Source organism: Astatotilapia calliptera, chromosome 11 (assembly GCF_964374335.1).
Source record: "Astatotilapia calliptera chromosome 11, fAstCal68.1, whole genome shotgun sequence".
NCBI lineage: Eukaryota > Metazoa > Chordata > Actinopteri > Cichliformes > Cichlidae > Astatotilapia > Astatotilapia calliptera.
In genome coordinates this window covers 19244682-19272606 of record NC_137432.1, presented here as the reverse complement: position 1 = coordinate 19272606, position 27925 = coordinate 19244682, and the positions used below count along the sequence as shown (strand labels likewise).

The following is a 27925-nucleotide window of genomic DNA, read 5'->3' as shown; positions in this document are numbered from 1 at the left end:
CACCAGTGCCCTCCCTGATCAAGAGAAACTGCAGAAGATTTCACGAAGATGAAGATAATTTGGATGTTTGATGGGTAATTATGTGCAACTGCAGGGCAGCAAAGTCTTATTGCAATAGGTAACGATGAGCATCTGCCATGAGAGTATTAAAATATATATATTTTTAAAAAAAGAAAGAAAGAAAGAAAAAGGAAGGAAATCTTCAGTTTTGGCTTGGGTAGTGTTTTGCTACATACACTTTACATGAAAAAAAAAAACAACCAAAGAAAGAAAGAAAAAAAAAATACCAAGAGGACGTTTCTATGACACTGTTTTTCTGCTCTGAAACCAGACACTAATTTTACACTCATGACAGGAAGAAAGTGGGTGACGAATAGCAGGTTTTGAATGTGAGATTTTACAGATAACAACAGGAGGACTTATAAGAGTGCATAAATTTAAGATCTCAGCAGGGTAAAGAAAGAGCTAAACAATTCCTGATTCGCAAGACATCTTAGTCCAACTAAAGACAAAGCTTTTAAAAAGCTTAGCACCATGTTTTTGTTTTGATTTTCTGTTATTCACAAAAAAGACAGAAAAAGGAAAAGAAAAGGGAAAGCGTTAACATAAGAAGTACTGAATCGTACAAATAAAGGTCTGGGTGATGTATGGCTTGAGAACTGACTTCACAACTACAGGGATGGAGCTGTAATGTAATGTGACAGATAAGGCTTGATCTGAGGTTATCTGCTCAAATCCAGAAACTCTCCACACTTTGAAATCTCCAGTTGTCACGAGCACCCAAAACTACTTCCTCTGATTTAATTACAGCTGCAATTACATTATTCGGGGAGCCATACCTTTTAGTACACTGTGAGGCAAGAAACTCTGCAAAGTTTGTTTTTTGTGCTGGTTCTCATCCTCTTCCGCTTGAACCCCCCCCCCAAAAACAAAAAAAAACAAAAAATGTCCTCACTTCTCACTAGCCATGTTTCTGGCCAGTCTCATAGTGGCTTAATCCCCCTGCTGGGCAGACTGACCGCAGCCTCCTCAAGCCCCAATCCAGTGTCACCACAATTTAAGGCTTACTAGTAAACAGGATCCTCCCCCTTTTTGTATCCAAGAGATTTCTTAGTTGAGGAAACGACGACATCTCCGGGCCCCACAGTTACAGTTGAGTTTGTTGCTGGCGTCTTCGATGGGGAACTTGTAGTCGTAGGTGAGCTCCTCCCCCCTGTAGATTTTCCTAAGAGCGAAGATGACGATGTGCTTCCGACCTTCCACGTTGATCACTCGAGAGTAGCAGTTAGGTTCACATGAGTGGTTGATAAACCTCGCCGCGTTGCCATGCATAGTCGCATCCACTACGTCGAAGTCATCGATACGGAACATGTAACAACCGATACCCTGCAGGGAGCAGAAATGAAACCTGTTGGTGTTTTTCATGAAATCTCTCAGCATGAACCGCCAGTTGCTATGAAATACCTGACCAAAACTAGAATGACAATGATGAAGATGCACAAACCTTCCCATCATAGTACTTCTCCCTTTTATCAGTGAGCACAGAGCGAATGACGATGCCCGCGTATTCGATAACCATCTCTCCTGCTTCAATGTTCCTCTTGCAGAAAAGACCACGGCCGTGGATAGCAGACCTACAGGAAGTGTTATCAAGATGAAAACTGATTGTAAAGCAATAGGAAGATATTTAAAAAAATCTATACAATAACACATTTGTATATTATATTGCTGATACAGGCCAAACTTTAATGTGTCCCCTTTTTTAGTTTACAATCTTTTACCTTTGCATGAATGTTGGCACACAAGCACTAACATGGTAAATACAGGAGCTAGGGCTATACCCAAAATATATACCCAAATTCAGCCACTTTGATGTTTTTTCATTTTATTGGGGTTTTTTTTGGTCTTATTTTAATATAAATGGTAAATGGACCAGCTCTTATATAGCTTTTGCTACTCAAGCACTCAAAGCACATTATGTGCCTCATTCACCAATTCACATACATTCTTACAAGCACTTTTCTCTATGCTTTGTCTACTTAAGTACTTTCTATCTAACATTCACACAAATTCAAACTCCAGTGGATGCACCGGAGGCAAGTTCCTGTTGCATGTGATGAACTCAGACATCTAATTGTTTCATCGTGTGTCTCTTTAAAACCAACACAGGATATGACTTGTCTCTCTTTGGAATCTTATCATTTCCACACTTCGTTTGATTCCCAAAAAAATCCCATATTTTTGGAAAATACGGTACACTTAAAATCAATCCTTTGATCTTTCTAAAAATCAACAGTGCCCCTTATAACCCCGTGTGCCTTATGTATGAATTCTGGTTGTGTTTACTGACCTCGAAACGATTTTATGTGCTACACGGCGCTCGAAAATCTATCAAATGTTTTAGTACGACTTTGCTGAGCTACGAATCCGCACCGCTTGATGGATTGTCGGAGCATTACGGCTATCATAGTCAGGAGCCTCGTGGAGTGATACGTACTGTGCTTTAACATAATATTACCGTATTGTGTGTGTATAACCTCTGTGGATATTATACATGGTTATGCTGAGGATATGTTATTGTTATCGCAAATTTTCTAATGTATATCGTGATAAATATTTTTGGTCATATCGCCCTGCTCTACCCTACATGCTCTTTGTCACTAGATTTTGACACTTTTCTCAGGATTGCCTCCACCCCTACCACTTCTCCTTTTGTGCTTCCTGGGTAGCAGTGACATTACAGAGTGACAAAGCTGTATTGTGCAGTGAAAAAAAAGTTTTCTGTTTAACAAGACCTTCTTTCTTAGAAATTGAGTGAGGTCACAGTGCAGCCAATGTCTTGCAGAAGTACTTGCAAAACGTGTTAAATGCGGCCAAAGTATAAACAAAGAGTGGGAATGTTTTTGTAGTTTTTTAAAAAAGCTCTCGTTGAACAGGCTGTCTCCGTAATGTCTGGCCAAGGCACTGTTTCATTTCCCAACAGCTGCTTTTTCTTCAGCCTCACTAGGATTAACATGAAACAGATGTTTGAACAGCTGTTAGCAAAAGCAGAATTGTTGTGCATGTATGCTAGCTATGATTCATTGTGTGGAATAATGGTTTTGTGTGACTCTGTTGTCTGGCTAGCAATAATGACACATTACTGCCAAAGAGCTGTTACTTGCATTCAAATGACTATCTATGTATCACCCTTGTTTTATAAAAGCTAATGCCATTTAAGTCATGTGGTTCTCATCACCACAGGTAAGAGCTTTATATTGTAAGGAAAAGACCCTACAATAATAGAGAGGAAACCCCACTTGGTGACAGGGGGAAAGAAAAACTCCTTTTTAATATACAGAAACCTCTGGTAGAGCTAAAGGCTAAAATGTTTTCTCCAACTTGTTTTTCCATTAACATGATCACAGATACAATTCTATACTACACTGTAAAAAATAGTCATACATATTAAACTTAGACAGGTAAACTGAACAGAAAATGTTTTAAAGAGTCATCCATACTGGAACAAAATAAAACAAACTGGACTTCAATGCTGAATATTCATTGAACATCACTGAAGGATGCTTTTTTCAGTTTTGAATCCTCCTGCTCACGCTGCTCTTGACAGGGAATGCTTTGGTTTTCTCTGTTAATCTTATAAATAGGCAATTCTTTGGAATCAAACCAAAGTGTGAAAATGATAAAAGATTCCAAAGAGAGACAAGTCATATCCTGTGTTGGTTTTAAAGAGATGGAAGATGACACAGTTAGAGCTCTGAGTTCATTACATGCAACAGGAACTTAAATGGCATGCTGGCATTAAGATTAAGAAGTGAAACCAATTCTGAGGTTTTTTTTAAATATTTGTGGCTTTTGCAGCCAAGGCTATGAACTTTAAAAGCCTTAAAACTATGATGTTGTCAACTGAGTATTTTAAGCATCGTATAGCAATGCATTTTACTATTTCATGTAGCAATGATGAATTGCAAATGTAACTCGCCTGTACACTCCTACTGCCTCCTTGGAAGTCTTTTTCAGATGTCTGAAGCGCATGGCCATGGGCAACTCCAAACTGGTGGCTCGTCTGATAAAGGGAGCAGAAATTAATTGACCCAAAACTTCAACACCACTGTTTTGCAACATACTAAAAAAAATGACAATAGTCAATATATTTATGAAAAAGTATATTTTAGTTTTGAAAAAAAAGTGGTGTGCAGTTACAATATGAAGCTGCACAACATATTTCAGAGAAAAGCGGTTTGAAAGTCCTAACATGGCATTACAATCCAGGAAATATAAACTAAAGCCTGACCTCGTGGACTTCAAAAGAACCTCGTCTTCCTCATCGTCGTAAGGCCCAATGTCAGGAAGCTGTCTGTGCTGAGAAGCCAGGAAGTTGAACATATCAAATGTAGACTTCCTGTTGGAGCAAATAAACTGCTGTTAGTTCTAGAAGAGTTATATCTTTCTGACTCACTCTCTCCAGGATGAATCCAACAACCCTTTTCCATTAGTACCTACTCTGGGTGGCTTTACATGAGGTGACAGTACCAGTACTGTCAATTGAAGTGACAGTACCAGTACCTGGTACTGTCACCCACCTAATTGATAGTACTGGTACCCTGAGTTTGGATTCTTCTTCCAAAAATCAAAACCGCCATTTTTGAAACCCGGCGATGAGGGAAATGGCACAGAAACAACACCATGGTGCCACAGGCTGAGCAGCAGGAATTGCATCGCCTTGACGTCCATCTTTGTTGTAGCGTTTGTGTTGCATACAAATGACGCCACAGGAGGGCCGGGCGTGTTGCTATAACAACCCCACGCACATTGGTGCTGCTCAACTGTAATGGAAAATGAGTCAAGCCGAGTTGTACTGCCTCAAGTCACAAGCAGGTACTAACGGAAAAAAGGCTAAAGGGCAAACATACCTAAGGTAAAGCTCCGAACGGGCACAGCCACTGGGGTTGACGGGCAGATCATCCTCCTGGCTGAACTGTTTGAAGAAACGGAAACTATGGCGCTGGCAACGGTGAGCTCCTTCAAGCTGCTCCAGCAAGAACACTAATGCGTCATGGACCAGACCCAGCATACGGGGACCGCTGAGCCACTGAAACGTCAGTGGCCTCAACCTTGCAATTGCTCGAGCCTCCTGCACCCCATCTGTGACTGCTTTCCAAGCCACTGAAGGAAGAGTTGACAATTAGATGGGATTAGCACAAAGCAATGAGCATAAAAAACGAGAACATTACGATGCTAATTTTTTAAAATGTAACACTGGCCTTACCTTCAATGGTGTCTGCCTCTACACTAAAGCCGTCATCGCTGGTTATCTCGAATCGTAAGTGTGGCTGGTCTCTATTCGTTGGACATCCCTCATCATCAGATGGAGGTGGTTCGTCATCTGAGGCAGAAGCAGCGCCTAACAAAACACAATCCGTAGAGCTCCTTTTTCACATTGTTCTTAAACAATTCAACACACTTAAAGGACGCAGAAGCGAAAAGGTACCATTCATTAATCAGTGATATATTAAATGTGGCTGGTATTTTTAAACTCTTGAAATTACACAGTTTTAACTCAAGAATACCAGAATATTTCTTCCAGTCAGTCAGTGTGCTGTGTCCCACTGGTTCCCAGGCCTGCTGTTTGCCTTGTTCACTCACAGACATGAAACTCCAAGGCTCTGATCTGGGAAAAGCAAGTGGAAACAATTATTTTGTTTTTAAAAATGACTTCATATACATAAATATTTGTTTCTCAGGCTCTCTGACGCAACAATCATCAGACCTATTATCCACAAACTCCATGAAAGCCATAATTTGAGATAGTACAAGGCCTCATTAGTACTAACTGCGTGGGTAAATTGCACATCTACGAAGGCACCCTTTAAAGCTGAATAAAATACTGCATAAGGTATACAGGATTTGTAGGTTTTGTCTTTGGGCTGCTGAAATACGGTATCAAGCAAGATTGTGAAAACATTTCACTTTCAAAACTACAGCAATGTGGTCTCAGTTTCCAAACGCTACTTCAAAGAACAGGTGACGCGGCACAGTGATAAACTCACTGCTGTCCCAGATATTTCAAACATGCTGGTGGCAAAGAATTCAGAATGAGCCTGTGTAAAACAATGAACATTTCATGACTCCTTTGTACTTTTTTTCAGTTAAGCAATGGACTGAAATAATTTAAAAGTCACTGAAATGCTTTATTTACATTTTACACAACGTTCCAACTTCTTTGAAGTGGACTGTATTTAAAAATCGAAAAGACATCAATTCGTTGAGTAATGGAAACATATACCACCAATAGCCAATAGCCACCAATTGCTTGACTACGTGAATTTTTCTTTCTTTTGTCAGCCTAAATGATCACTGACACAATAACCAGCAGGGCAGCTAAAAAAATGAATTCAGATAGGTAAAAACTTACCCTGAGCTATCAGAATCACTTAGATGCTCCTCTTTTAACTCGTCCAAGTTCAGTACTCCTTTCACTGTGGGGGTCTTGATTCGGACTCCTGAGGCCCTGCTGGAGATGCTTGGAAAAGCTGGTTTGCGACGCTCCTCATCCTCGATGACGGGCTCTGGTTGCAGGAAGTCAACCTTAGATTTCTTTGTGACGATGCGGTCTGAAAGTGAAGACACTCTTTTCATGCGGACATGGGTGCGAGGGCGGGGTGGGGGAACTGGTTTAGGTTGTGGTGATGGAGAGCGGGGTGACTCTGGAGGATCTGGTTCAATTAACAGGCCGGGTGGCAAAACTAGTGAGGAAGGGCTCATTGTTCGAAGCCCACTCCACTTGGGGGTGTAGTTACTCGCCATTGCTTGATTAATAATTGCTTGGGCACTTTCAGCAGGACTCATGGGAGGATTCTCAGATGGCAGAGCAGGCTGCCCTGAGGCCGTGGAGGACTTAGATTTCTTTGACGCGCTGGAATCCTTCTTCTTCTTTGGTTTTCTTGAATCTGGAGCAGTTTCATCTTTTGGTGTTTTTGAAGTTTTTCTTGATTTCTTCACATTGGACATTACCATTGTGTCATTGTTTTTGTGTGTGAGCAGCTGTGTGACAGCAGATGGATTCTGAACTGCAGGCGTGACTAGTGGAGGAGGTACTGTCGTCACATTGGCCACAGATGGTGGTGCAGTCATATTACCAGCTGCAGCTAGTGTGGCTGACAGTGCGTTGCTCTGCAAAAGGCTAGCAATCTGAGTGACACAGTTGTAGGATGGGGAATTGGGAGTAGGCAGCTGGAAAGTGTTGCTTTCAGGGTTTTTCACAAAGATCTGCCCAAGGCGGTTCACCAGTAGTACATGTGGTGTAGGGTCTACATTTGGACCTCCCACCTCCTTCACAGTAAGAATGGCATGACCCGGTAATGCCTGGGGTACCACTGGTTGCTGAGGTTCGATAGTTGGCCTGGGTGTAGCGAAATTGATGGAGATTGTATGGCCAGCTGTAGCTTCCTTCTGGACAGAAGAACTGTAACCATTTAGGATCATCGGAGCTGAGGTGGTTTGTACCTGTGTGGGAGCAGCTGAACAGTGTGTTGACAGTCCAGACAGAGGCGATATTGCTGCAGAGGAGGAAACAATGCTGACAGCTGTAGAGCCTAGTGGCTGTGTTTGTGTGGCATACACCGGTAGAGAAACAGTAGCTGATAAGCTTGGATCATTCTGAGGCACGACATTTAGTAGTGTCTGTGTCATATCTCCAATGGGACTAAGAGTTGTCAGTTTAGCAGGTTCCAGGGACGGTAAAGTTGTTGACTCTTGTACAGCGGTCACTGGTTGCAATGTAATACTTGTTAAGGGAGGCTGACTGAAAGTAGGCAAAGAATACATCTGGAGAGGGTCTACTAGTCCTTGAGAGGGGTTTGGTACATCTGTTGACATTAAAGGGGAAGGCTGAAGAAGACTCAACAGAGAGCATTGACTGTTATCAGCAGAACCTGCTACTGGGGCCTCTGTTGCAGTAGATGATAAGTCATTCATCAACACACTAGCCCCCTCAGCTGGTGATATAAACCTGCTGCAGTCAGGTGATGAGTTCAGGGCTTTACAAGGTTCGGGGGTCTCAAGTGGTGTGTCTTGCAGCACGGGAAGCATTTCGGTGAACTGTGGGTTAGTGTCACATCTCTCAAGAAGAAGAGGTGTTTCAGAGGACAACCCTGAACTGGAACCTGGCAATAACCCCTCTGAATATGGGATTTCAGGCACATTTGTAGTTAGGTTAGGCAGAATGTTATCAACTGGAGAAGAAAGCATGGGCTCTTGGTTTACTAAAGGGGTTTCAGAGGTTTGACTGGTATCAAAAGATTTAGGTGCATCTTGGGTTGAACCATCAGCGGGATCTTTTGTGGCTTCTGAAATCGTGACTGGAGAAGAATCTGTTCGCTTATCATCAGATGATTCTTTGGAAGGTTGTGTGCTGCTAGTGGTTTCAAAGTCAGGAAGATTTTTATCATTTAGTTTTTTGGCTTGTATCTGAGTTTGACTGTTAACTTTTTGAGCATCATCACTGGTTGCTATACTTGCATCACTCTCTGTGCCGTCATCTACCCCATCCAGTTGAGCCATAGGTCGAGAGGAAGGCGAGGATGGAGACTTCGAGTGATCTTTTGATCCCGGGCAGCTGACTATTGTGCGAGAGAAGTCAAAATAGTGCTCCATATCTTCATCTGAGGATGTGTTACCCAGGTCATCCCTGGCTGAGGCTGCAGACCGTGGCAAACTGGCAACAAGGGTCTTCTTCTTCTGTACTTCTTGGGCTGCTCCCCAAAATTCCTCTTGATCATCACCTTCCACCACTATTTGCTCCCCACAATTCATTGCCACCCCCTCATTTAAGAGGGTTTCTTCAATTTCAAGTTCTGTCCGCATCTCTTGGCCCAGACTCAAGTTGGGGTCCTTGTGGAATGAACTGTAGGGAAACTCTTCTTCATCTTTCTGTTGGTCCAAGTCCTCCTGGGGTGATGTACCATTTGCTGGAGAGACATCCTCTGGCTCTGGTGAAGCTAAGAAGTTGTGTGGCACCTCGACTGAGTCCGACTGGCTTAGATCAAACGACAGTCGACTTCTGGGTAAATGTTGTACAGGTGAAGAGAAGGGTAGACTTTGAGAGGGAAAATTTCCAGCACCTTCCTGCCAGGGAGACTGGGGAAAGAATAACGAGTTACAGTGGGCTGTATTCCCAGAGGATCGTACAGAGGAAGAACCTCTACTTCCAACTGGGCGGGATGACGTAGAATTTATCAGGCTGTCTGTTGCACCAAGTGGGAACAAGGGGGAGGTAGGGAGGGAATTTTTTCCAGTGCGGAGAGTGACTGGTCCAGTTACAGGACCCAGAGGAGGGGGGGACCTGTGACTGCGCAGACCTGTTGTCTGTGAGTGTGGGCCGTGGCGACGAACTCCTCGAGTCTCTTCTAGATCACTAATGGTCAGTATGTGGTGGGGCTGGGCTACTCCTAAGAGGAAAACAGAAATAATCAGTTATATTTACATTCTGTGATGGCTTATTTATTATGTTTCTAAATAAGAACAGGTTACAATTTCTATCATACCTGGGGAAGGCAGAGGTCTTGACATTCCTCCAGCTGGTCTCCTGGGTTGGGGAATCTTTGGCCTTGCACCGTGATCTGACTTTGGGTGGATACCTGGAATCGAGGTTTCCTCCATTGTGGGGTGGCACTCTGATATATAAGTGTCTTGAGTTTTTGATACTGAAGAGTGATAGAAATGATTTATGAATACAGCGAATCACTTGTTAAGGCAATCTAGTTTTCAGAAGTAAAGAAAACCCCCAAAACAAACAAACAAATCAACACACCAGGTATTGGACGGGGGCTGTGAGCAATGGTGTGATTATCTCCCTGGTTCGGCATCTCCTCAACTGGCTTCTCTGGGACAATTGGCCGGACCTCTCGGACTGTACATGTGTATTTGCACCGCCGCAATGGGTTAACCGTACTCCAATACCACCGAGAACACCTTATTATGGAAGAGGGAAATTCATTCAATGTTGCAAATATAATTTCTTTATATAATCAAGTGTTATCAAGTATAATTAATGTTAAAAGCAGAATATACAACTCACTGAAAACCAACAGGAAACAATTTTCCTTTGTTCGCTGAAAGTTCTGTCAGCACACCTAGATTTTCAATCTGTAGGGAACCTGTGCCGTAACAATGTGGAGACCAATTCTGAGTTTAACAAAAGCAGATTCTAATGAACACCTTTAAGGGCCCAAACAAGCAACCAACTAAAACAAAACAGCTTACCGATCATCACGTTGATAAGGTCTGGCTCCAACCCAGTCAAGAACTTTCTGCGGAGACTGATCCCCTCAAAATCAACATACACTCTGCGGTTTACTTCAAATTCCTGACCAGTTATCATCTGTAAAACAAAGGTACATAACTAAAATTAGGGTTTAAATAAAAATATTCTTTTTTCTTTTTTTTAAAATGTACTTCAAACTTGTTTAAATCCTGAAAGAGGCGAGGTGGGAGAGGAGAATTTACCCTGCCACTGATGAGATGTCGGTGTTTATAGCAGTAGACCTTTTTATCATCCTGGAAGACACACTGACGGGAGCGGGCGCACATGAAGTGGTAGTTGCTTTGACAAGATGTCAGACAGCAGCCCACAGTGGCACCCGACTGATTGCAACGTTCACATCGCTGAAGACGATTGGGGTTAATGACAGTGAAGAGTGAAGAATAAAGTTTGGGTTAACGCAATTACAATAAAAAGACTGATCTGGTTCAACTCTACAGATTTTAAGCAATTTTCAGTTTATCAGGGTGATAACAACTAACCATCAAACGTCCCCTTGTGACAGCGCTGTGTACATGCAGCAGAGAGCCATTGTCCTCTTCAAAAACTTCTGCAGACCACAGGCAGCAGTTGACATGAGCCCATTCATTCTGGCCCAAATACAGTAACCTGCCTGCTTCCTGAGAAAGGAAACAACACAATCCAACATGAAATTAATCAAAGAGAATGGAGAATTTACAAAAATAAGTGAATTGTGTTTGCATTCTTCTGTGAACCACTCAATTTTAATGTTTTGGGAATTATTTACATTCGATTTGAGGTCTCCATATTTTTGACACAAAGAGCACTGTCTCTCATCATCTTTAGACCATCCAGTGTCTAGATCAGCTTTTGAAAGCCGACCTCTTTTTCCTAAGTAAACACACAAAAGTAAATATTTAGTGGAAGAGAAAAAACAGAAAAAAAGAACATTTTCTCATAAACTAAATCCGTCACCTTTGAATTTGAGTCTGCTGCTTTTAAAATGGTTCAGGCTTGAAGATTCCCTAGACATTGGAGAAAGAGCCTCTTCTTCCTTTATATCCAAGCTTTGTCCATTGTCTTCCTGCAGGAGTCCCAGTGGAGTTCTAGATGAAAGATCCTCTCTCTCCTGCCACTGAGCATAAACATGCTCTGTTGTAGGAGGATGAACAGCCTGGGACAACATCCCCCTGAAGAGAGAGTTCAGAAGTTCAAAAATTGAAGCAGCACAAAAACAGAATGGTGCTTTCCCTTTTCATTATACAGCATGCATCAGAAGTGAAGAAACCCACATAAATTTACCTACTTGATAAAAATATTTAACACTTAAAATATTTACAGTTCTATATAATGTCTTGTATCTCAATAACTGCAGGCTTAAACTAATAATAAAGCCTCAAAATTAGAAACTAAAGCAAATACTCTAGCGATGAAGTTAGAAAACCTATTGTCATTGAAACAAAATTAAGCAGAGCTGTGATTTCCAGACAGTTATTAAATGAACACCAGACATTTCACAGGGTTGGACATACATGTAAAAGAACTGAAAGACTATGATCCAATCACTTGACATGAATCTAACAGAAGACGTTTGGATCATTTTATGAAGAAAGAAAGAAAAATGCACCATCTCTAGCCAAGAGCACCGCCCGAGTAGAGACATATTTTCTGACCAAAGACAGATTGTCTTTCTGCTGTGCAACACTAGCAGTGAAGATGCTGACAAAGTATGCCATCAAAGAAAGGTGGACATATTGATTAAAAAAAAAAATCAAAGATTTCAGTTTTGGTAAAAAAAAAACCCTCAGTGGTTGTAGGATATTCCTACATTCCTATTCACAATAGTTGAAATGTGCAATTCCCTGGTATTCCTATTCCTATTTATCCCTATTATATACTCTGTATTTATATAGGCCTCTATATTTATATATGTGTATATATGGTATATTTCTGCTCATATTCTGCAACTTCTGTTGGTGCAGTGCTACCGGAAACTGAATTTCCCAGAGGAACCCATCCGAGGGATTAATAATATCTAATCAACAGTGAAGTCTGTACTTCTAATATAGTAAATCTAAACTGTTTGTTTTTTGTTTTGTATTTTACTGTAAGGAGACATGACTTTAGCTAATTTTATAGTTAGTTATAGTGATGCTTTACACAGATGTGCTCATTTCTGTTGTATCTATTGTGAAAAGGGGTGCTTGAGGGAAATGTGATTATGGACTCGTGTTTTTATATTTTCACTGTAGGTAGCGAAGATTAGAGAGCTACGTGTAAATTTAGGATTTTGTTTGTAGTGCTGAGGTGGGGAAGACCGGAGGCAGGACAGCTGAAGGGGACGGTACAATGGGCGGGACACCGAACCCATAAGATTGTGTTGATTTCCAGTTGTGAGCCAGACCTCGCTAGACGTAGCGGAAGTAGGCTAGGTCTCCGGATGCATCTGTATTTTATTGTAAAGCGCAAATAAAAAGATGTCTGATTTTGGAAGTAAGAGTCTCCGCCTGATCACTACCATTAAAATAATCAGTGAAATCGGTGTACTTCAACACTATCTAGGTACATAACTTTAATGGAGTATTTCTTAAACTTATAAAATGTTAAAAATGTAATACTCACACTGGCAAGTCTTTGGTACAAGGGTCCCACACCTTTGGGTCTTGGCTGTTGAACCAATTAAATACCTCCTCGAGCAGCTAAAAGAGAAAAATCACTCAATAATCATAAATGTTATAAAACTGAAAACAAACAAACAAAAAGATAAATCATGCTTAAAGCCAATCATGCATAACTTCAGGAGACTTTGTGTTTTCAGCCATACAGCACCTTTAAGTAGTAGGATCGTGCCAAGGCAGTAGGTCTCCGCTCCTCTGGAAGATCTTCTTCTTGCTCTAGCCTCTTTCGCACCACCTGGACCACATCCTCATGGAACATTTTCTATTAAAAAAAAGAAAGAAAAAATATTTTGGTGTCCTTGAGATGTTCAATCTTGTGCTGATAGGGCAGCTGCATTTCCAACAAAAGAATGTAACTACAGTAGTCCCTCGTTTATCGCGGTAGTTACGTTCTAAAAATAACCATAACCGATATGTGAAATCCACAAAGTAGTCAACTTTATGTTTTACAATTATTATAGATGTTTTATGGCTTTAAATGCCGTGACTACACACTTTATACACTTTTCTCTGACAGGCTTGAACATTTTACACTTATCTCTCTTGTTTAAACACCCTCAAAGTTCAATCCTTTGTAGAAAAAAAAGTCCAGTATTACAGAATAAAACCAAAGGCACCTGCGGTTTCCTTTGATGGTGCAAAACGTTTCATCGACATTACAGGATGACACACGGCACGATATTGATTGACAATAGTCTACAGCCAATCAGAACGCAGAACACAATGCGCTGTAAAAAACAAACAAACACAAAAAAAAAAGCATGCAAAATTGCACAAAAAAAACTGCCAAACAGCGAGACCGAAAGGTGAACTGCGTTATAGTGAGGGACCACTGTACCATTCTATATCACATAATAGGGCTGTACATTCATTGAATTTGAATCTAGACGACAATTTTGGCATTACACAATTAAATTGAGCAATATTTAAAATGCATGTTTTGCTAATTAAAATGCAAAAGCAAATGAAGCGTTTCTTTTTTTTTTTTTTTGCCTGTCCCGTTTGGCTCTTTTGCCATCAGAATTATTGTCTAAAGGCGAAGAAAGATGCCCAACAGATTTACTTTACCAAATTGACCATCCCAGCCTTGCCGTAATGGTCTATTTGATTCACCTTTTATTGTTTATTTTATTTTATTTTTACTTGCTAAATACGGGACAGATTTGACTGGGGTAAAGAAAGGGGAGAAAGAAAGAGGGAAAGAAAAACAGCGGGGAAGAGGGACGGGGATAAAGGGCAAAAAACAAAAACCAACAAAATAAGCAGAAAAAAAATACATATATCAATCACCTGGATCACATGTTGAGAAAGAAAAAAGAAAACAAGCAGAAGAAAAAAAAAGAGCAACATAATAAACAACATCACGATGATATATGGGAATATAACAGTAAATACTAAATATTAAACATTATTGTGCAGCACGCAAGATCGACAGCGCACAGCGTGTGTCGTTTGTGTGTGTGTGAGCACCCGTGTGTACAACTGTCAGCATGAACGCGCTTGTATTAAAAGGTTCCTTCATGTAATGATCTGCTAGAGGGTGTGGGGGAGCCACAGCCCCGTCCTCAAGGGCATGAAGCAGGGCATGAGATCAAAACTCCAGACATCCAGAGGCCCTCAAAACACAAGAGACCAAGGAAGACCAACAGAGGGGCAGCCGCGCCACTGTCCCAGAAAGAGCTGAGGAGAGCCCTGCGGAGCAGAAGCCAGGGGGGGTTGCAGTGACGTGCCCGTGAGCTCAGCCAGCTGTGCCAGAGTGACCGAGCCCCAGGCCGAGAGGCCGAGGGCACCCCACCCCTGAAGGGGCCCGAGCGAGCCCCAGGCTCCAGACCCCGACAAGCAGCCACCAAGGAGTGAGCCGGTGTGTACCTGGACGCCCATCCCCGGACACAAAGACCCACCAACGCACCGATGTCTGAGGGCGTCTGCCACTGGCAGGGAAAGTGGTGGTAGGGGGAGATAAGCCTCCATACCTTGGAGGGCCTGAGATGTCCCCAGAGAGGTGGCGTCTGATACCCAACCTGACATATAGACACAGACAAACAGGCACACACAGATACAAACATCCATTCCCACCCTCATGCTCTCGCATGCAATTACTCAACACTCACCCAACGTGGAGACAGACACAAAGAGACACTGTACACACGATCACACTTCCCAAGCGTACTCTATACCCCAGGTCTAGGTACCCTTGCCCCTGGAGGGGGAAACTGCACCCAGACCCAGGTGTTACCCTTTTCCCTGCGGTGGAGAGAAGCAGACCGCCCCGACTCGGCAGCAGCAGGGAGGCCCCACATTCCAGACCCCAGTCGGACGGCCAACTCCTCCTCCTGGCCCCCCCCCCGCTCCAGCAGGCTGCAGAGAACGGGCGTGTGTGAAGACTCCGAACCTCCCTCCGCCTGCTCATAATGTAGTGTTGATGCATGTGTGTTCTAAGGTGCATTTAAAACCCAGGAGGGCATGGAGCTACCTGCCAGAGAGCAGCAGGTAAGCACATAGCCCCTCCTGCTAGCCCTCAATGTCTACGTGTATTCAAAATTGAGAGGTGGGCAACGACGCCAGGGGTGAGGTGCACACCCTGATGGTAATTTGGATTCCGTGTATCGTGCCCACCCCCAAGATCCTATATGTATGTGTAATGGGTGTGAGTAATGTGAATGTCTAAGTTGTGAGATAAAATTGAGGCAGAGGCAGCCAGAAGGGGACGGGGGATGGGGGTAGCAAGGCCCTGCACGTTTGGGTGATTGTGGTGGAGCGGGAAGAGGGAGGCAGCTGGAGATGGGGAGGCAAAGAAGGGAGGGGCAAATGACCCCTCCCTGGGGCCAGCTCCCCCGCTGACCCCAGTAGGCACCCCCATACTCTGCAACCTGCCAGGGAAAGGGGGCCCAGGCCCATTAGGACCGGGGCCCAGTTCGGCAGCGCCGCCTGGCCCCAAAGAGACCGGGACAGCCCACCCGACCCCACCACAGAGAAACCGGCACCCACCCCATCATCCACTCATCTTCCAGATTACACAAGACAATAGACACCCAGGCTGAGATCTTCCTCCACCTCTCCTGCAGAGTGAGTTCCTGAAGAGAGGAGACCCCCTGCAAGATGTAACAGCCTCCCCGAACAGTTGAAGAGCCCCCCAGGTGGCTCGATGCACTGGCGGCACCCTGCGCCAGGGCTGGGCCCCCATACACCCACAACCCCGGCAACACACCAACCAGGACCCAAGCCCCCAAGGCCCAGCCAGGGGCCCAGCCCAGAGATGGAGCACCCCCAGAACCCCACGCCCGTCCCAGACCCACCCAGGGGCAGCCAGGCTACCAGGTCAGTAACCCACGTCCGTCAACGAAGGCTTCATGAAAATGGTCAACATATTAGACAAACACAGGTCGAGCTCGAGCAATTCTTTATCAAAAGTGGCAAAACTTGCACTGTTTTATTTGCATACATCATACAGGTATAAAGAAAGGAGTGAAAAACATAAGGAGAATAAGGAAGACCGATTTAACTTTCACTTATATTTTCGTACATATATGAAAATGTGAAAGCAATGTTCGGTTTACAATTTGCAATAAAAACTGAACGATCATGATCATCATTTTTACTATGATGGTACAGACCTAATGTTTAAATGGAAGCACAATGTTTTATACCAGTTAATCTACTTGAGCTGATTATGTGACATTAAATAAGGGGCCGTGTACTCACCAGTGTAGTATAAAGGCCTTTGTCAAACTTCTTTCCTACAGCTCGGAGGTCACAGGCTGGCTTTCCTTCTATGCCACTGTCAGGGTCGACCGATCTTTCACACTACAACAGAAGTCGAAGAAAATTAAACATCATGCAATTTGAGTGGTTTACTAAAATAAAATAATAATAATACAGTAAACGGAAATATTTTGTTAGCTATATTCAATGATATGTAGCATAAAAACCAACATTTGAGTCATAAAAATTAGAGATGAACCGACTGCAATGTGTGACCAGCCTATATCGATTTTTCCTGGTTATGATTTTTTTTCTAAGAACTACAATTGACAGCATATACAAACAAGAATCATGTATTTTATGTTCATAATAAAAAAAAACCAACTTATTAAACTTCACAATTTATCCCAATATGCAGTAAGTTACAGGAACTTCTCTCACTTTAACAACTGAAAATAAAGTGCTCTACTGCTGTAAAGAGGAACACATACATGAAAACGTGTTTCTGTGCACCCACCTTTAACTGACATATTTCACCTTACCTTTAGCAAACAAAAGCAAGTGCAGCAGATTCATATAACAAAAAAACAAACAAAAACGAGTCAGGGACTTGCATCATTTTCCAGTATGTGTAGAACTTCAACAGATAACAGGACATTGATTCTTTTTTCTTTTTCACTTGTCTCCATAAGTTTTCCTGTAACTGCTTTGATCTTTTGCTCATGCCAAGGCTTCTTTAAGCTTTAGTTATCTTTACCACTTTTCTTTTGTTAGCTTCTGTAAAAATGTCCATGTTCAGCTGGATAAGTTTGAGTTAAGCATCTGATTAAGTTTTCGGCAAAAGTTTTCGTAGTGCTTTCCCTTGCAGGTTACTTTACCAAACTTTACTCACAACATGTTAACATATGGCTGTGAGTGGGTGCATGAGTACTTGTGCATGTTGTGCATGCATGAAATGGACCAGCTCATAACGGCACATATATCAGGCTGGTCACCGGTTGGTGTTGAGAACACCGAAAATCATCCGATTCCAGTCCCTGGCAAGTCAATCATTGCATCACTAATAAAAACAGAAGCAAAGTCTCCTACCTGTGAGCAGGTAACAAGGTGCTGGGTGAGGGTGGATGAAAGCAAGCATGCTAGCACCTTCTCCACCCCAGCCCTGAGCTCAATGTAGAGAAGCTCTCTCCAGGCACTGGGTTGGGTCACACTACATGGTCGACATGAATACACTACACTCTCTGGCAGGCTGGACAGGATCTCATACAGCTCATCTGAAATTATTTTACAGGAGAGATATTTTGGATGGAGGCAGAGAAATCCACTCATAATCAAAATTCACAAATGCAATCTAAGAAAAATATTCATGCTCAGCTGACAGTAGCAGATAACATTTAAGTTTGATAATGCTGTTCCAGTATTAAGAAGCTTCAAAACTGTATACCATCAATGTTTACAGAGTCAATAATAAAAATCACCTGTTAGATCCTCACACTTGGCATGAACCCAATGGTTGCAGGTGCCACACTGCATCATTTGACTATCATAGTCATTGTCCTCATAACACTTGAAGCAGATTGGACAGTAGTTACCTAAAAAAAGAGACATTCAGACAAGTTAAAGAAGCTGAAAATTCACCAAATGATAAACTTATTGTTAAGGTTAAACTGTCGCCTCACCCTGGTCAAAGAGTTTTGAACAATCTGGACATAGTCCTTTGTCATGGTTCCACTCAGTGTCCCAACTCTTCCCTGGTGTGACGCCACAACTTTTGCACCTAGTGCATGTCATACACACCTGCACAAAATATTACTATGAGAAATCGGCAGGTTGTAGTAAATATCCCTAAAATTGTGTTTTTTTGAGTAACCTACCCAGGCTTTCCTCTTCTTGTTTTGTTTTGGGTAGTTTGGTCCCAAACAGGAGGCATGATAGCAGTTCTGGCATCGTTCACACTCTAATAAAGGCTGAGGAAGACATGGAAGCAAACAGATTAAGTACATACCAATAAGAAAGCTAAACAAGACAAATAAAATGTTTTAACCTTTGAGAGCCTGTTTTTCCTTCCGCACACATGGCAAAACTTGCAGCGTCTGCAGCACCAGTTTTCTTTGTTCTCCTCTGAGGGGCGCTCCGCTGGCTCAAGGCAAAATTTGTGGAAAGGTTCACAGCACACTTGGCAATACAGCATCTGTAAAATGAGGGTCAGAGGAAAAAAAAAAGAACATGTAAATAACAAAAAAGGACACTTTGATATCTGAATCATGTAGTGTTTAATGTTTATCTAAACTTGTTGAAAATACAAGGTGGTAAGCAGGAGACTGAATATTTAAATTAAAATTGAGTAGAAATTATCAGTTACCTCATGTTGCCCTTTACTGGCACAAAGGAAGCAGACATAGGGTGGCATGGGAGGCGCAGAGGTCAGTATACTTAATCCACTCATATTCCAGACATTCTCCAAAGCACAGTCCTCCTGAAAATGAGACAAAAATTGAAAAAGATAAATAAATTAAAAAAAATTAAAGATTTTCACAGTAGTTACCATTACCCTACTCTTTCCATTAATCAATGCCCATATAGATATTTACACTATGTTGTTGATTGAACTGTGGATTAACTTTGTGTATTAAATTTAATGCAAGTTGTAATTTGCATTTTCACACATGTAAAACTTTCATTCATAGATTAAAAAAATAATTCGACAGATCAGAAGGAACAAAACTCTAATGAATGATGTATGGAACGCTGCACATGTGGGAACTTAGATTAACACCGACCCCTGCTGGGCAAAACATTATACTAACGTGAAAACATGAAATGCATTTTAAATTATTACAGGTGTTAGCTGTGTGTACATCTTCTGTGGAGTAAATAATATTTGAGGAAGGCAAATAAGAAACCAAGTATGTCTCCAAATACATAACTCTAGTTATTACTTTCCGACAGGGAATACAACTCTGGAATTTAGGAATATATGAAACAAAGACAAAACAAACAAAAAAACCCTACCTTAAAATCAACCCTGATTTTGTGAGTAGGTTTAGAAGATTCGACAGTTCGCTGCTCAAATCCATGGGCCAATGCAGCCAGGACACTGGGAGGAGTCTGCTCCAAAGGACCCTGAGACTGGAGACCCTGAGAGACCACCGCAACCTACAGACATGCATAATAGTTAATTAAACTGCTAATTGCTAAAATTCACTGCATTAAATTAGCAAAAGAAAGGGAATGTAAGAAAATCCTGAGACAGTTTGTGCAGAAACGTCTGGTTTGTTTGATCAGTAACAGTAACGAGTGTGATGTTAAGCACAGCGTGCCAGAGCTGGACATTTTTTTGTCCTTGTTGGCCAAACATCAATATACTTCTATACAATTGCCACAAATTTCCATTATATAAGTTAAGTACAGTTTAAGCACCAATTAAATCCAGAATTACCCACCTTCTCAGGTTTACGTCGAGCTGACGGCACACGGTGAGAACTGGACTTTCGATGCCTGACCTCATCATCTGATATGTCTCCCAAGAATCCTTCCAGCGACACAAAGTCTTGAGAACATCATGGAAAAAACAATTTACTTTATTACAGGCTTTGTAATCATAATAGTACACAATATCCAAACTTAAATGACTACACAGCTACTTGCTATTCTTAAAAAACAAAACAAGCAACTAGACTGTGTCAAGCAGTCGCTGAGTATTAATTTACCTTGACTGAAACGGGGTCCGACACCTCTTCTCCTTGCTGGTGAGGCAGAGCTCGAGAGAGCTTTATCATCTAGATCTGAGTCGTAATCCACCAGGTCAAAATAGACACGGGGTTTAACAACACGCTTCGGCTGCTTTCTCAATGATGGACTGTGGCCGTCACTCTGGAGACCAGACGGTGAGTCATTCCCTTCGTCGTTACTTGAATGACCCCCACTGAGAGAGGATCGCCTTCGCTTAGAGGAACCTAAAAGAAAACAGTGGTGACACTGATATGTAAGAACTACTACAACATGAAGTGTGCACAGAAGGGGAAAAATTACCTTTAGGTGCCGTTCTCCCACTTAATCTGCGTGCTTTCCTCTCCTCAATTTGGTCACATCTCTTATACCTTGTAATTAAAATAAAATAAATACAAATTTTTAGAATAAATCAGAATTCACCACATTGTCCTATGTGCCACAAAAACTACCAAACATAACTTACACACAACACTGCCGCTTGGTATTGGGACCACCAAACTTGGGTTTGTCCAGGCAGTTAATGCACTTGCCACAATCATCTTCGTGGTTGCAGCCTTTGCATACGCCACACCTTCTAGATCGGTACCCAAACGGTCCAAGTCCTTTCCGCTTTACAAAATTTGATGGTTTCTTGACCTTGGTGACCTTTGGATCTGACAGCCCAGGACTGTCAGATTCAGATGGAGAACCAACATCTGCAAGAACAAAAATGCAATAAGAATGGGAAAATAATGCACGATTATCTGAACAGCAGCTCTTGTTCTCTTTCCCAAATGCATTCTCAGCTACATCAAACAGCAGCGGTATAGATAAAAATAGTAAAGATGCAATGATGAGGCACTAAATATATAAATGATCAAGGAAAGTCTGGTTACAGTGAATATCAAATAAAAACTAATCAGTTGTACAACTGATTGCTGGAAGTTAGATAGCGTTACTTATGTTTGAGTTAGGAAACAAATTTGTTTATAGGAACTGTTCAGACAAGCAGTGTAATGTCATTGGTCATATCTACCTTTAGTGACCGCTGATGGGGAAATGCCAGATCTTTCATGCAGTGGCAAGGCACTAAGTCTGGGAATATCATCTGGTACCATGGCACGTGGCTGCCCGAGGACCACGGATGCAGCACGGCACACGTGCTTGATACGTGGACCTCCTGCTCTACGGAACTCCTGGCACAGTGGGGAGATGACTTGCGGCTGAGGAAGGAAATAAAAGTGTCATGAGGCTTTAGTTTACACGGGATGAGCTTCCCTGTTTATATTATTGTTCAATTTCAGCTCAACAAAAGGGTTTTTTTTTATCCGCTTGGTACAACCACAGACAGAAACAAGATTTTTAGTGAGATCAATGCTCGCTCCCCTCGAGCCTATTGATTTCTTACTTGTACTTGAGGCGGTTCTGTCTTGACTGGAACGTCAGAATGAAGCTGCACCCTCTGCTTCCTCCTTTGTCTTTTAGAGGTCATATCTTGAGACCTGGCTCCAACCGGGCCAGATAACAGCTGCAAGGTTAATTTGAAAAGATAAAAAAAAAAAAACACTGATCCATAATGTATCACTCAAAACAACTGTGTTTATATGATGTGTTCTTCCTCTATGACATGTTATTAAGCCAGGTTAAGCTACTAACAAACAGTCAATGTATACAATGAATTGAAAACACGCTTGTGGTGACGGTGACCTTACCCCAGACGACTTAAGCTGTTTCTGCTGGTCAATTTTAATAAGCTGAACCTTGGCTTTCCTGAGGAGATTGAACATTCTTTTATTTGCACCAGTGAGTCGTGCTCTTTGTGGTACTCCCTTCTCCACAGACCCAAGAGAAATGCCCCCACATCTGCCTGAGTTCTGTACTGACTGCAACTCTCCTGTGGAAGCAATACAAGCCATTTTCAGGTCTATGGTATAGTCTTGTTTGCACGATTGTGTAAGTGATGAATCGAAAGTTGCTTAACATTAGTATGGTGTTACCTGAGTGAGGCTGGGCAGTGTCTTTTGCAGCTATATCTTCCACTTGGCCATGTTGCAATGTGAGTGACTTTGGGTTAGTAGTCCTAACACAGACAGAAACTTTTCTCACTACTCCAGGCGTATCTAGGTCTTCGATCTTAAGCTTGGACTTGTCTTTCTCTAAGCTTGTATCCCGTTGCCTAAGACTAATGCTCATGGCTTCATCATCAAGTCCTTCTGCTAAATCAACAGGAGGCTGGAGTGGTTTGCTCGCACCATCGGGCTCTGTTGGGTTTTTGCTTTTAAGTCCCAGTTGTGGCTTCTTCAGCCTCTGATATATCTTGAGGTGAGTCGTTTGCTTAGTGAACTTAGGGCAGCTTTTCTTTTTCTGAACATCAAGGAGGTCAGTAGATAGTTCTGTAGGCTTATCAACTGGTGTCAGTGAAAACAGATCCTCGCCTTTGTTTTCTGGAGTTTTGTCCAGTGTATTCACTTCCTTGCCTGCCTTTTCTGGAAGATGACACTTAAAACTTGAGTTCTTTAGAAGAGACCTGTTCTTATCATTTTTGACACTTTTTCTCTCAGAAAACAGGCTATCGGCGAGATCAATACTTTCATCGAGGTCCTGAGGTGAAAACAGATCGACATCCAGTTGAGCTTCACTCAATATGTCCTCCTCGTCAATAGGCAGGATTGGAGATATTGCTCTGTCTGCCCCATCATCTCGCCTCTTTCCTGGACGTATTTGCAAGCCCAGTTGTAAACCCTTTTTTGGGGAGTTTCTCCGAGGCAGTACAGACATTCCTGCATCATCCATAAACCTCTGCGGGGTCTTGATCACCCGAGAGGATCTGGCACTTACCACAGGCATTATGAAGTGCTTAATGTTTTTTATGAACTTTGACTTACTGCGCTGAGCCTCTGCAACATCTGCCTGCCCCCCATCAACTAATGTGTCTGTTTCCTCCTGCTTCAAACTATCTTTGTCAAGTCCTGTATCTATCAGCTTGGAAATGACTTTAGGTTTTGGTCTCTTAGAGCCAATAAACTGAAGACTTGACTGCTTCTTTTTGTACTTTTTATGTACCCCAATAAGTTTGAAGCTTGGGGATGGTGCGTTAGCTGCCAGTGGGGTAGAACTGTCACCATCTCCCTCTTCAGTTTGTTCACTTTCAGGTAATTTGAGTGGGGCAAATTTTCCATCTTTGCTCCTGTGTCTGTGTTTCTGGCGCTGACCAATCAAGTTTTTACGTTTCTTTTTTCCTTTTTTCTGAGATGCCATTGATGCATTTAGATCACTCGTTTGACATTCCAGTGACAAAGATTGCTGACTTTCAATTGACTGAATGTCCATTTCTTCCTTTACTGATAGCTGTATCTGCTCTTCCTCCACTGACACAGGGTCCTGTTTGGTCTCTGGCGGAGGGCAATCTTTTGTTTCCGGCTGGCTTACCTCTGTTACTAAAGGCTGAGTGTCTTCCTCTTGAACAGGCTCCGTGTTAGTAGTGTCAACTGTAACAGGCTCTGTGTTGACAGCAGTTTCAGTGGAAACGACAGCCTTCTTCCTGGGAAGAGACTTCTTTTTCCCTAGTTTGTTATTCCTACATCTTCTAGGCTTGGAAGGCACAGGCAATGGTTTGGCCTCACTAAACTGTGGTTCGGCCTCATTAATCTGTGGTTCTACCTCATTCTCCACCTTTGGTGGGGAAGCGTCACCTGGCAACTGTGAGGGGTCTTCAGCAATATTTGAGGTATCCTTGTCAACAATTTCAGAGGAGTTTACAAAGGTCGTTTGCGATGGCTCCTCAGTCAAATCAAGACAAGGGTTTTCGGGAAGAACTTGTGAACTGGAATCTTCAGTTGAAACCTGAGAAGAATCTTCAACATGAACCTGTGGGGCATCTTCATCCTGTACACTTGCTCTAAGCTTTCGTTTTGGAGTGTTCACCGGCTTCTGACTGACAGACTTTGTTGGTGACGAATCAAGGCTTGATGTTCTCCTCCTAAGCCTTCTTGTTGGTGTGACATCAACATCCAGACATGCTGATTTATCCTCATTAGTTTCATTCTGATCTATTAAAACATCCTCTTTCTCCTCTCTTTCCAACATCTTTTCAGCCACAGGGCTGACCTGCTGAATTAAAAAAGAAGGCTTTGAACTTTTATGTTTGCCAGGAGAGGAGACCTTTTTAATTTGAAGAGGGGGGACAACTTTCCCACAGTCCGTTTTAGTGATTTCTTGTGGAGATGCTTCAGCCGTGTGTTCCACTGCAACTTCAACTTGTAAAGAGGTCTTTTCCTCCAACGGCTCCTCGGCGTTGTTTTGGGAATCTTTCTGATTACTCTCATTTTTCTCAGTGTTTTCACTCTCCTGTGGAACTGTGTCATCAAGTTTGGATTCATCATCAATTCCCTTTAAATTTTCACTGACACTGGTATCACAAAGAGCGGGCTGATCAACCTCACTTACAGCATTAGGTGTTACTGTGAAAGTGTTTTCAGCGCATGGCGTCTGACTTCCTCCCTTTACTAACGTCAAAGTCCAGATAAATTTTCTTCGTTTTTTCTTTCGAGACGTATTCTTCCCCGCGGACTGCGCATTGTATTTAGGGTTTCTGATCTTTATTAACTTTAAGCTTGGGACCCTCGTGTCCTCATTTTTCAAAGGCAAACTGTCACTGGGTTGCACAGCTGAGTTATCAGTCTCTGACAATGACAGACCTTGGTTTTCTGGCACTGTATCGTTTTTATTCAGCCTCCTGCTTTGCCTTCGTCTGTTACTTCCCGCTAATGGTTTGGCCTCTGCTGTCCGCGAAGCTTCTGACTTGGACGCTGCTACAACAGCATCACTTGTACTCAAACTTTCCGCTGCAGGTGCACTCACCGTGGCTCTTTTAGAGAGTGGGTTTGTGACTCTATTGCTCCTACGAGTCACTAGTTGATTAACTTCAGGACCCTGGCCAGCAGCAGTTTCCTTATGCTTTAATTTCTTTGCATGTGATTTTGGCTCTACAGTCCCGCTCTCTTTTACAGAATCAGGTTGATCAACAGATTCTTTCTCCTTTGATTTTTGGTCACTAACCACAACTTTGGCGCTAGTCTGGCATACAGGCTCTGTTGTTTTTAAAGCAGATCTCCCACGCCTTCTCACAGGTACCGTCCCCCCTCCTTTATCTTCTGTGCCATGCTCATCCTCTTGTGGTTCAGCTTTTAATTTGACATGAGCACTTAAAATCTGGTCACCCTCAATGTCCTTGGTTTTAGGCTCATCCTGATCTCCTTTCATCTTCAACTTCTTTGCAGATTTTTTCTGAGGCTCCTTTACAGTTTTGATTTTCTTTTTGGCCACCAACTTTATAGTAATCCTCGGTGCTGCTGATGAAGCTCTGCTCTTGGCGGGCTGTCGATCCAGGGTGCTTTTTCCTTTCGAACCTTTCTTGCAATCTTTTGCTGGTTTTGCTTCGAGGGACACGTCGTGCATTTGCTCCGAAGACTTTACATCTTTTATCGGGTCAGGTGGTGCAGCTGCCTTCACTGCTGGCGTTTTAAGCGGTAGCTTCTCACTTTGACGTTTCGATTTTGTGTTGGCAGCATCACCTGCAAAACAAAGGTATTAAATGAACACAAAATCATCTGACAAAACTATATAGAAAAAATATATTATATTGCATTTCGTGCTTAATTCATTTCCTAACTTGTGGGTTATTTACAAATAACACCAAATATTTCATGAGATTAAATAACAGCTTGGTCTTTACCTTTGGAAGAATTTTGTTGAGACAATATGGGTCCCTTGGAACCTTTTGTCTCAGCTTCAAATCCTTTGAAATCATCCCCCTTGAAAAATAAAACCGCAATTAACACTTGAAGCCACTTTGCACTTTGCTGGAAACTGTTAAACCATCAGGATAAACAATAACTAAAGTTTTAGGTCCGAGTGCAGAAAAAAAAATCCTTTGCATGCACATGCTTTTAACACGTAACATATTAACAAATCAATATATGTGGATCATAGCATATCTGAACAAGGGCTTTTCTAACAATATAGCAAACAAGTCTGACTTTTTAAAATGAAACTCATCAATAGTACATGACTGTTTTGCTCTTTCTAAGTAAAGGTTGAAACCAACTACTGTCATTCATCATGGGTTGTTATACAGATATCATAAATGCGTTGTGCATTAGTAACAGCAACAACAAAAAAGAAAAAAAAAACATGTGGCTGAGTAGGAAAACTTCCTATAATGTTATTACATAATATAGACCGTTTACTACCTAATGCAACACGATTTAACAACAGGTTTAATATGAATGTCAAATGAGCAGCTACGAAAAAAAAACTGCTGGTAAATCTTGCTATAATTACTATTCTCTTTGTACTGTACATCCCCATACCCACAACTGGGATCTTAACTCATAAAACAGCGCCACTCTTACGAGCTGGCATTTTACTTAAACTTTATGAGGTGAGTTTGAACGCTTTCGATTCCAACAAGGTTGCATTTGACTTTGGCATACTTCTGCACCACCATTTAAACCTGACGTGTTTGGTGACATTAGCTAGCGGTTAGCAAACCCAGCCCTCCATAAAGCATTCAACCTAATTTGTGAAAGTTATCTATGTGGTACAAATAAGCTCCGACGTATGTGCGGTTTTATTTAAAGTAACTACTCTGCCCGAGTCTATGCAGCGTGTTAGCAGTTAGCCACTGTGCGGGGTACGAAGGCGCTATCCTTCCCCTTCTTTGTGTTCACTATTAGCTAGCTAGCTGCTACTCTGGCCCTATAACGAGTGGGCCATACATGAAATAACTGAGACTCCTGATCACAAACTCGCGTTCCCGCATAATGTGTTTTTTAACAATTAAAACTCTTGCAGTTATGCATGCTATGACCCTTTAAATGTTTAAAATTTCTAGGAGCAAATTAAGCAACAGTGCTGCGGTGACTTGAACAGCTTTGCTGCTTTTGCTGAAGTGCTTATTTTGTGTTACGACTGTTCATTAAATGTAATGGAGAGCTCCACTGTGCTAACACTTAGCATAGTTTTAGCTTAGCAAGCTTGAAGCTGAAGCTAAAGTTAACGCTAGCCTGAAGGATGTTGACATTTCTCCATGGTACTAAGCAGTCACACTGTTGTGCCTTGCTCTCTTTCTGGTGCATTAACGATCACACAAAATGTGAGAAGATGAAATAAAGATACTAACTCCTGGGTGGGTGTGGGACCTCACCTCTTCACTCCCACTAGAGCTGTATCCAGCCTGGCCAAGGATCTTGTGGCTTTCCTGTATTCCAAGCAAGCGCAAGTGAGACTGGTCTTCGTTTAACGATAGAACCAGGTTTGCGGGCCTTGGCCCTCCGTTAGTCACATCATCAGCTTCTAAGCCCGATCGCCCGAGTTGCCAACGCTTCTCAGAGCGCAAACGACTGCGTGATGACCAAGGCCGACCGGGAAAACGACCTCTGGCCGTAGCGGTTCCACCTTGGCCTCCTACGGCAGCCGCGGTTGCTGATCCGCATCCCGCTGCCGCCATCATTGCTTCAACAACAACACACACCGACGGCTAGCAGCTCGAGGA

General features: G+C 42.4%; 1 protein-coding gene across 2 annotated transcripts; it reads right to left on the bottom strand.

Annotated features, from left to right (window-relative positions):
• Positions 1 to 160: 160 nt before the first annotated feature.
• Positions 161 to 27925, bottom strand: kmt2bb (lysine (K)-specific methyltransferase 2Bb). 2 transcript variants are annotated; one of them, XM_026183363.2, is made up of 36 exons: positions 27578 to 27925; positions 26105 to 26183; positions 22368 to 25943; positions 22083 to 22264; positions 21779 to 21898; positions 21407 to 21593; positions 20855 to 21086; positions 20692 to 20759; positions 20370 to 20615; positions 20103 to 20209; positions 19672 to 19815; positions 19022 to 19135; positions 18704 to 18850; positions 18534 to 18626; positions 18339 to 18456; positions 18138 to 18251; positions 17749 to 17933; positions 16660 to 16761; positions 13109 to 13219; positions 12902 to 12978; positions 11255 to 11469; positions 11067 to 11170; positions 10801 to 10938; positions 10504 to 10662; positions 10261 to 10378; positions 10076 to 10154; positions 9809 to 9969; positions 9543 to 9701; positions 6413 to 9446; positions 5568 to 5668; positions 5267 to 5401; positions 4911 to 5163; positions 4292 to 4399; positions 3980 to 4063; positions 1505 to 1634; positions 161 to 1386 (listed from the first exon to the last, which is right to left on the bottom strand). In XM_026183363.2, the coding sequence occupies exons 1-36, from the start codon at positions 27881 to 27883 to the stop codon at positions 1111 to 1113; spliced, it is 11562 nt and encodes a 3853-aa protein (XP_026039148.1). In that variant the 5' UTR covers positions 27884 to 27925; the 3' UTR covers positions 161 to 1110. The 2 variants fall into 2 exon arrangements, with proteins under 2 accessions (XP_026039148.1, XP_026039147.1); XM_026183362.2 differs by having other exon boundaries at positions 27554 to 27915.

Bases quoted from the DNA above. Each gene is read 5' to 3' on its own strand.
- kmt2bb (XM_026183362.2), bottom strand. From the start codon at position 27,883: ATGATGGCGGCAGCGGGATGCGGATCAGCAACCGCGGCTGCCGTAGGA. The intron at 21,594-21,778 runs GTAAGAAATCAA...TTCCTTCCTCAG, and splicing joins CAGAACCGCCTCAAGTACAA to CCGCAAGTCATCTCCCCACT. The intron at 10,155-10,260 runs GTAAGCTGTTTT...GTTACGGCACAG, and splicing joins CCTTATCAACGTGATGATCG to GTTCCCTACAGATTGAAAAT.